This window comes from Thamnophis sirtalis, unplaced genomic scaffold, assembly GCF_051295495.1.
Source record: "Thamnophis sirtalis isolate CommonGarterSnake01/CBP01778 unplaced genomic scaffold, rThaSir2_p1.2 scaffold_15, whole genome shotgun sequence".
Classification (NCBI taxonomy): domain Eukaryota; kingdom Metazoa; phylum Chordata; class Lepidosauria; order Squamata; family Natricidae; genus Thamnophis; species Thamnophis sirtalis.
In genome coordinates, this window is record NW_028261395.1 from 11079324 (window position 1) to 11089524 (window position 10201).

The 10201-nt window shown below is 37.4% G+C and overlaps 1 protein-coding gene across 1 annotated transcript; it reads left to right on the forward strand.

Moving 5' to 3' along the window:
- Positions 1–3417: 3417 nt before the first annotated feature.
- Positions 3418–9856, forward strand: LOC106541300 (vomeronasal type-2 receptor 26-like). Its single transcript, XM_087702397.1, has 4 exons — positions 3418–3558; positions 5847–6059; positions 7285–7411; positions 8860–9856. Exons 1-4 carry the CDS (start codon positions 3418–3420, stop codon positions 9768–9770), a joined length of 1392 nt encoding a protein of 463 aa, XP_087558523.1. The 3' UTR covers positions 9771–9856.
- Positions 9857–10201: the final 345 nt, after the last annotated feature.

The following is a 10201-nucleotide window of genomic DNA, read 5'->3' on the forward strand; positions in this document are numbered from 1 at the left end:
GCCGAATCTGGAGCACCAGGATGGAAAGAGCCCATGGAGCTACTACAGGCCAGGAGACCATCTCATTACTATGATCAACACTGCAACAGAAATATCTCATATAACATTTCCTTTCAAGAGTCCTCCTTCTAATCCATCTCATTCGTAAGTCATTCAGAGTGATAGAGTTGCATTCCCTCCATTTGCAATGCTAACATTCTCTTTTTCTTCTTATTTCACTTAATTCTATATCACAGGACATATTTAATTTCCTAAATGATTTTGATTCCCATCACGGTTTTCCTCTTTTGTCTTATTTTGTGGAAGACACAAACCAAAAAAACAGAAAATATCTGAAGGAAGTTGACATTATTTTCCTTTCTCAGTAGTATCTTGGCTTCATCACTTAACTGATCTTTGGTTTTAGATCAATGTTGGCTTAAGGCTCTACAGATCTGTGGAGGCAAAGAGGATTGATTTTAAAAAAAGAAATTGATGTTGCTTTTGTTGATAATAACATGAACTTGTTTTTTACAGTAGGCTTTATTTTGGTTATTCAGAAACCCTACGCTTCATTTTTGCCATTCAAATGATCAATAAGAATTCCCAACTCCTGCACAATCTCACACTTGGCTACAACATCCATGACAATTATTTTAGTACTTTACGCACTTCAGATGCCCTGCTGGACATTCTCTCCACTGGAGAAGCCAATGTCCCCAATTATGGCTGTGGAAGGAAGGACAATCTTCTGGCTCTTCTTGATGGAGCTAGCAGGGACATCTCCATCCAGATGTCAACCTTAGTAGGCATCTACAAAATCTCACAGGTTTGTGTGTGTGTGCTCCTTTATCTGAGTGGGATGGTGTTGGATGAGCAATAGATCCAACCGTGTCTTTTCTATGGAAGTCGAACTGCTTTCCTCCATATTAGAGAATATGTCAACTATGTTCTATGTTCATGTTCAAATTCATCGTAAATGTCCTGAAGACCAATAAAGTCCCTGGAGAGGATTTTCCAATGGATATTCAGATATTCAAAAATATTCCTACTTATGGGGTCCTTTATATGTATGTTTATTTCATCTATCTATCTATCTATCTATCTATCTATCTATCTATCTATCTATCTATCTATCTATCTATCTATCTATCTATCTATCTATCTATCATCTATCTATCTATCTATCTATCTATCTATCTATCTATCATCATCATCATTATCTATCTATATCTATATCTATCTATCTATCTATCTATCTATCTATCTATCTATCTATCTATCTATCTATCTATCTATCTATCATCTATTTATCTATCTATCTAAAAGTGAAATGCACTTACATGACATTGTGAAATCTCCAGAACCGTAAAGCTTACAAACTTGAAATTTGGCATGTATGTTCCTCTTGGCTTTAGGTGCTTGCTAAGAAAAGATTTTTCGAAATGACCATCAGATCATTAGAATTTCTTATATTATTATTAACACACTCTGATACTAAGGAGTTAGACATTCTACTCCCCCTCCCAACCTGAAAATAACTCTGTTTCAACTGCCACTTGGGCGTGGCCAGAACGTGACTCATGCAGCCTGCGGGCTGGGAGATTGGAGAGGATCAATGGGGCAAGCCTGAGGAAGAGAAGGGGATAAAATATGAGAGGCCTCTGTGGGGCAAGTTTGAGGGAGAGAAGGGGATAGGAGAGAATCAATGGAGCCAGCCTGTGGGAGAGAAGGGGGATAGGAGTATGGGACAAGTCTGAGGGAAAGAAGGGGAGAGGAGAAGCTTTTGTGGGGCAAGCCTGAGGAGAGAAGGGGAGGAGAGGCCAATCACGACTACTCATTCATTTTCAAGCTGTTAGTGTCAATTTATCAAGGTCGATCACATAGTTTCGTAGCAGAGCACAGGTATTCAGCTAGTACATAATACCTTTCATATCCAGTGGGGTTGAAGTTGGCAACAGTAGTGTCTCTGTGGGTATGTGTTTTGTGTGTATATACAAAATGAAATAAAAAGGACTCCAGCAATTACAGGTTAGACTAATAGATATTGTGGCTAAAATATATGCCATGTTCCTTTCAAATGAACTTGACAGAAGGAAAAAGAAAAGTTTATTCTTTAAAGAAGAACAAGAAAGTTTTAGGTACAATTAAAAGTTGTATAAATTTGAATAAGAAATAAATTAATACTCTATTATTAACAACAGATTTGTCTTGAAGTACCTAACACAAAATATGTCAGTGGGGTAAACCACAGTTTGTTGGCTTTACAGATGTTAGGGCAGCATTTGACATAGTAAAAGGAGAAATATTATGGAGGAAATTGATTGCTCTTCAAAAAGGAACTGTTGGTTCTGATCCAAGCCTTTCCTCAAGTATCTGTTTGAGATAGAGGGTTTGGTTCACGAGAAGAATAGAATAGAATAGAATAGAAAAGAATAGAACAGAACAGAACAGAACAGAATATAGAATACATATCCAGTTGAGATCTGGATATGTGCGTTTGATTGTAGTAAAGATATGTGGATCTGATTGTAGTAAATTGTGGGAATGATACAGAAATAATTTATATTCTTTCTTATTCTTTCTTAGTTTATTCTTGCATTCTGTTTTATAAACATACTTATTAAAGGTCTGTGTTCTACTTTATGCATTTTGATAGGACTTAATGGCTAGTCAACAATGAATTATTCTAATATGTTCATGAGAACAAATAAGGAGTTATTAAAAACTAATATTTGAGACTTAATCTACCCCCAAATATAACAGCATTTTTCATTGCTTTTTCAGATCAGCGTTGAACCCGTTTCAGAGACTCTGAGTGATAAAAGCAAATTTGCCTTTTTCCATCAGATGCTCCCCACACAAGTGTTCCAGTACCCAGCCATTGTCCAATTGCTGCTCCATTTCAGATGGACCTTGATTGGTCTCTTTGCTTCAGGCACAGAGGAGGGAGCACATTTCATGAATGCTTTCACTCCTATGTTTGTCCAGAATGGAATTTGTGTTGTTATATCACAACAATTCTCAACAACTGGTCATACAGCAGCCCTCAGGGACGCCCTCTCTAAATGGAGACAAGTCAATGTGATGGTTCACTTTGTAGAATATGATTCCCTTTGGGCCACAATTCTTCCTTTCCATTTAGCATTCAGGTGTTTGCCAGGACCCATTGAAGGGAAAGTCTGGATCTTGACTGTCATGGGCCATTTCACAATTAGAAGGCACAAACTTCTCAAATATGTCCACAGTATTTGGGCCTTTGGTTTGCAGAAGAAATCTAAGCAAATATATAATTCATTTGAACCCAATTTATTTTTGGAACCCCAAGTAGAAGATCATTATTTCCATTGTTCTCTTTCAAAGAATGTCTTTTCTGTCAAAGGCCGGAGAAGATGCATCCAGAAAGCCCCACTGGAGACCCAAAAGAAAAGTAACACAATGCAGATCACAAATTACCCCCATTTCTACAGTATCATTCGGACTCTGGCCCAGGCCTTGAATGCTGCCTATTCCTCCAGAAGGAGGAGAAGGAAGGAGGGGGAAGAAAGATTGGGGGATTGGAGGCTGCAGCCTTGGCAGGTAAGCGGTGCTGACAAAGATCCATCAATGTTAATTACATTTTAGACAGTATCCAAAGGAGATGTGGAGAACCATCTGAGCCTCTTTCAAAGAACGTCTTTTCTTTCAAAGGCCAGAGAAGATGCACCCAGAAAGCCCCACTGGAGACCCAGGAAAAAGGAACAGGGTGTAGATCATACATTACCCCCTTTCTACAGTAACATTCGGACTGCTAATTTTTAAAAAGATGGGTGCATTTTAAATTAATTTTTATCTTTATGATTAGATTGTAAATACATTGGAGGGAGCCCCTGAGACTATCTAATCTAAGCCCTCCTCTTTGCAGGAATCCCAATCAACCAGAGAAAGGGAGACTGAACTCTCATTCACTGGTTCAGCTCTAAAACAGCTCCCTTTTTTAGGACCAATTTTTCTTTTTAATGTCTCGTTGAAAGCTGGGAGTTTTTAAAAAGTTAGCTTAGTTAGCTTTATCTAAGAACTGGAATAAGTCATGCATCAAAATATCATGATTTATCAGTTCAATCTGCCTATGTTAATGAATATATTGAAGAATAGATGATAAAAGATTAACTTTTATTAACTCTCGATGCTACATATTTTCATATATGGTGGACCTGCCAAAAGGTTAAGGCATTTTGGATAAAAATATGGTGGATTATGCAAAATATCTTTAAAAGAAGGATAAAGTTTACCCCACAGCTATTCTTACTAGGTATATGTACTGACTTTACAGTGGTAGAGACTAACTTGATTCTGCATCTAATAACGGCAGCAAGACTGTTGGTGGCGCAATACTGGAAGAAGGAAGACTTGCCTACAACTCAAGAATGGACATTGAAAGTCACAAATTTAGCCGAGATGGCTAAAATATCGGCATATCTTAAAGATCATTCAAATGAAAGATATAAACGAGACTGGAAAAAATGGATTGACTATATACAAAATAAATACAGGACCAAGAAACTCCAGTTAGCCTATGCTTAAGATCAGAAATGATTTAAATTCTTTAAAGTTCGTTCAGCAAGAAGAAGCTAAGGTCAATGTAGAATGTTATTAATTTTTTTATTTCTTTTTTTCCCCAACAGATTTTAGACTGTGTTTGTTAGAAATCCATACCGTGTACGGGTTCTGGGAAGTCGGGGGGGGGAGGAGGAGGGGGGTTGGGGGAGAGGGTGGAGGGAGGGAGGGGTATATATTAGGCTAGACAAGAATTTGGTGGTAAACTAGAATTATTTTGACATACAAAAAATTGTACTTCGATGTCTTACTGATTGAGGAATGATGAAATGTTTGCCTTAAAAGAAATAAAACTTTTGAAACAAAAAAAAGATTAACTTTTGTTCATATCTCCCGAATTCTATGAGGAACTGAACATTACTTGAGTACAATTTTTATAGTCTTTTTCCACTTAATAATCACATCTACTGACCCTCAATTAACTTGGTTTCTGATCATGATTTCATGAAGATGTTTGTTAATACTTTGATGAAATCAAGTTATATCAAAAGCATTCCCACAATCTATTAACAAAGTCTAATGCTATATGGAAATGACCTTATGGATGGAGGAATACATGCTGATTAGAAATGATCAGATTTTTAAAAAGAGACTGGACACGCACTTGTCTGAAATAGTACAGGGTCTCCTCCTTGAGCAGGGGGCTGGACTAGAAGGCCTCCAGCGTCCCTTCCAAATCTATTATTCTGTATTCTGTAGATGGGAGAGAGGAGAGCCTTCAGCTGCATTACAGGTGGAGAAAGAAATTCAGAAAGAATCCTATCTAACTTTTCTGGCTGCAGAAATAATGTTTGTGGTGTGTGTGTGCGTGTGTGGGATTTGTACTTACAGTCTTCAAGGTTCAGTAAATGTAGCCTTACAATAAATTAGAACTAACTTCTCTGGTCATGTTTCCTATCATTTACCTGGGAGAAGATTAACCTGGGAACTTACTTCTAGATAAATATATTATTATTAATAATCATCCTGTTGTTTTCAAGAAGTTTATAAATAATCTCATTATTGGATTGTTCATTCAATTGTGTTTTGACTACTCTGCAATATTCTATATAATTGACAAATTTTGTCAAGGTTATTTTATCAATATGTGATTAACATATTTTGCTAAATCCTTGGTTTTTTTTCCTTTTGAAGATAATGGTAACTCTTGTTCTCCCAATTAAGAATATTAGCAGGTCAAATAACTATTTAAAAAATTCAAACGTGAAAAGACCAAATGAGATAAGAAACCAAAATTTTGGCTTTTAACATTCCTGGAGTTTCCATTTTAGTTTCATCCATTTCTGGCGAAGAATGAGTTTTGCAATTTTTCTGCAAGGAAACTGTACTTGGACCAAAATGGAGACATAGCAGCAGATCTGGTCATCAGGATCTGGAGGGTTCTCCCCAACTTGGATCACATCTATCGGCATCCAGGGAGTTTTGAAAGAGGAAGACTTAATGTCAAGCAAGATGTTCTTTCAGGGCTAAAGTTGCACAATGAGGTGTGTGAAATATTGGTGATTTTCTCTGTTTTCCAAAGCTTTAGGAACCATTTTCACTGGGCTAAGCCTAATCACCATGGAAGATGATCTTCACTGGGAATTAAATGTGTGGCATCATAATTTTCTTGGACTGCTTGGGAGGCTTCACTAGTATTGAAGAAAGTGTCCTTCAGATGCTATGATATGGAATAGTTGAAAAAATACCTTTGGGACAACCATGACCTGGATGATTGAGAATCTCCATAGACAATAAATGTGGGTCTTTCTTTCCATGCCAGTTGCTGTCCCTAATTGTGGTTCTTCAAGAGAAAGGAGCTTTTCTTGGATACCTAGATGGGTTATAGAAATACCATCTTCTGGCACAGGACTCATGACCCATGTTTTGCAAAAAAAAAAAAAGATGCCAACTACCCTTTTTGAGGGACATAACCTCACCTCCATCTCATCTCATTGCAATTCTAGAACCTAAAAAGTGCATTTTATTCTTCTTCCAGCAGTACAGCAGAATTGAAAAAATGAATATACAAATAAACAAGAAGCATCTTTTTTAAAACTGACAAGAGTCCTAATTTGAAAGGAAATTCTCCTTTTTATGTTACGTTGGAGACTGTTTTGGAGTAGATTTTTATGTAGTCCAGAAGAAATCAGAACCTATTGGTCAGAGGTTTCTTTCTTCCTCAGTTTAACTCTATTTTAATAAATATGATGCAGTAAAAATTCAGTAAGTCTCAAATGTAGAATAAAATGAATTAATATACCTTCCTCCATTCTTCAGATACCCATAATCTTAAAATACAATTATCTATTCATATTAAATTTAAGCATTTATTAAATTTAGAATAAATAAATGCAAATTGTAATATGAATAGATAATCATATTTAAAAAGTATGGCTATATGAAGAATGGAAGAATGCACATTAATAGGGTCATGAGGAAGAACTGACTGGTTATCACTTAATGCTTAAAATCTTTTTTCAATTCCAATCCTCCAGACTTTATTAAGTAGAAAAGTCCTTTCTTGTCACGTGATATGCCAGAAGCAAAACTTTGGGAATTCAATGAAGAATCTACTAGGACTTGTATCTCCTAAACAATCTGAAACCAGTCATGTGCACCTAAGTGAAGACCAGAGACTACTTGGATAATGTCCATATCTACTTCCATTTTCTTTGGACGATGAGTCCTAACACATTTCCTTTGGCATTCTGATTTTTTTCTTCTTAGTCTCTGCCTGAGTCCAAATGTGTGGAAAGTTGTCATCCTGGATTTGTCAAGAGGGTTCGAGAAGGAGAGCCAGTTTGCTGCTACAACTGCATTCCTTGTCCGGAGGGGACCTTCTCCACTCAGGAAGGTGTGTGACACTGGAGAAAAAGAAGGCCTTGTGGAAATGTAGTTAGCTGGAGGGTTTTTGTGAATGTACATGTGGAAAAAAAAACTTTGAAGCTTAACTGCTTTCTTATTTATTTTCAAAGTGCACAATTTCATATTTAATGGGAAGAATAACCAAAAGGTCTTGAAGGAAAGATTAAGAAGAGATTGGAAGATAAAGCAGATTGGGCAAGCTTTATCATTGTTAGGGAAAATAATTCTTTTGCCTTTTAGTTTGGATGTGTCCTTCCATCTTAACCTTACTAGGGACATCTGAATTGTTTGAAATTTGTCTTATATCCATTATTTTTCTTCAACTGAAAGATTATGTCATCTCCCTAAATTGACACATAAAAAGTTATATCAAGCAATCAATTCTATTAAGGTCATCAACCACCATAAGCAGAAAGATCTTGAAGCATCCTTTTGGATATTTTCAGCTTTTTTGCTTTTTTTCTCCCCTCCCCCCTCTCTCTCCTCCCTCCATGTCCCCCTCTCTCTCATAGTGAAATACGAACAAGTACAGACCTAACTTTTTCTCTCTTTATAAATACTATGGGTTGGTGTTTAAAAAAACCACTTTCATGTTACCTTTATTATTCTTACTTCAGAGACTCTGTGTAATGCATACATTATAGGCCTGATATCCTGAAATGATTTCAATGCATTTATACCTATCTAATTCCACATAAGGAAACCCTCTTAGTCATCTACTCATGGGGGATTTCGACTGTAACGGACAGAAAAGAGTGGAAACCAGATCTTCTAAGATGCCACTTCAGAAATTTCATCTGAACCACATGAAAGACTCTTTCTCCATCCAATGAGATGAGAGCAGCCAATTCATGGATGGAGAGGCCTGGTGTGGACAGTGATGGGGGAGGCTTCATTATACCCATATTAAATGGCCACCCAGTGGTCATTTGAGATATCTGTAGGACTATATTTCTCTACCACCAAAGGAGATTTCAGAGGAAAGACAATAATTGGGTTCAGTGCATTGGGAAATGCCACCTGGAAGGACCAAGGAAGTGTTCCTAGAAAGATTATCAGATTCATTATTTACCTTTAATAATGTAGGTTTCTATGAGAGTTCTTCTTATTAGCCAGGAAATGCTTTAGATCTTTAGACTTTCCCCCAATTCATACACCTTAGCTATAATATTTTTAGAAAATAAAATTTCCATTTTTTTTCTTGGACTTGTTAAGCAATGCATTTTGGAAATGTCACTGTTATCAGCTTCTGTCCCAAGAAGATATTTCTTGAAAGTTAAAAGAACAGAGTGTCAAAGAAATATTGATTTTTGGCTTTCTCAGATACAGTTCCTAGTGTTCCTGGTATATTCCTGGTATCACTTTTTGTATGAAGAAGGTATATCTTGAAAGATAAAAGTGTAGGAAAATAAAGACTTTTTTGTTTTGTTTTCTCAGATACAGAAAAATGCACCAAGTGTCCGGATGATAAATATCCAAATGAGGATAGAATTCAATGTATCCCCAAAGTTGTAACCTTCCTGTCTTATGAAGAACATCTGGGCATTATCCTGGTCTCTTTTGCCCTATTCTTCTTCCTAACCACAGGCCTTGTTTTAATAGTATTAATTAAATACCGAAAAACTCCCATTGTCAAAGCCAACAATCGGGATCTCTCCTACGTCCTCCTGGTCTCCCTCCTACTTTGCTTCTTGTCTCCTTCTCTCTTCATTGGTCAACCAAGGAAAGCCACCTGCCTTCTCCGACAAACGGTTTTTAGCATCATCTTCTCAGTTGCCATTTCTTCTCTCTTGGCCAAAACCATCATGGTGGTGCTGGCCTTCCTGGCCACAAAACCAGGAAACCGAGCAAAGAGATGGTTGGGGAAGAGCATGGCCAACTCCATCATCCTGTCTTCTTCTGCTTTCCAAATTATCCTCTGCTCCATCTGGCTGGGAGTTTCTGCCCCATTCCCTGATTCTGATCTCCATTCCCAGCCTGGAGAGATCATCCTGCAATGCAACGAAGGGGCTGTTGTCATGTTCTACATCAACCTCAGCTACATGGGCTTCCTGGCTGCCATCTGCTTCACGGTGGCTTTCCTGGCCAGGAATCTGCCTGGGGCCTTCAACGAAGCCAAACTGATCACCTTCAGCATGCTGGTCTTCTGCAGTGTCTGGATGACTTTTGTGCCCACCTACCTGAGTACCAAAGGGAAATACATGGTGGCTGTCCAGGTCTTCTCCATCCTGGCCTCCAGTGCTGGTCTGCTGGTCTGCATCTTTATCCCCAAGTGCTACATTATCCTTCTGAGGCCGAACTTGAACAAAAAGGAACATCTTACAGCCAGAATAAATGTGAAAACATGATATAACACCATGATGTTGAAAGAATTCTAAAATTTTCTTTTTATTTGAAAAAAGATATTCTACTTAGATAATAGGCATTAGGCAAAGAAAATGATATGTATACATTTCATAATGTGAAATGATTGTATGACTGTAATTCTTGTAACTCTCCTCTGTTTTATGTCAATAAATCTTGCTAAAAAGAACTCCATGAAAGTCTTTCAGGAGAATTTGCTTTTCTGCAGCTGCCAATGAACGTAACACCTTTTAAGAAATTGTTTGAGCAATTAGCTAAAAATGTCTGTTTGTGATGAAGTGAGTAGGAAAAAAAGAAAGATGGATACTATGGGAATCAAACTCCAACCATGTTGTATGATGCTCTCCATGAGAATTGCCCGCCCCACCAAGCCAGATAAGGTGACTGCCAGTATGTCCACTCGATTAGATGTTCT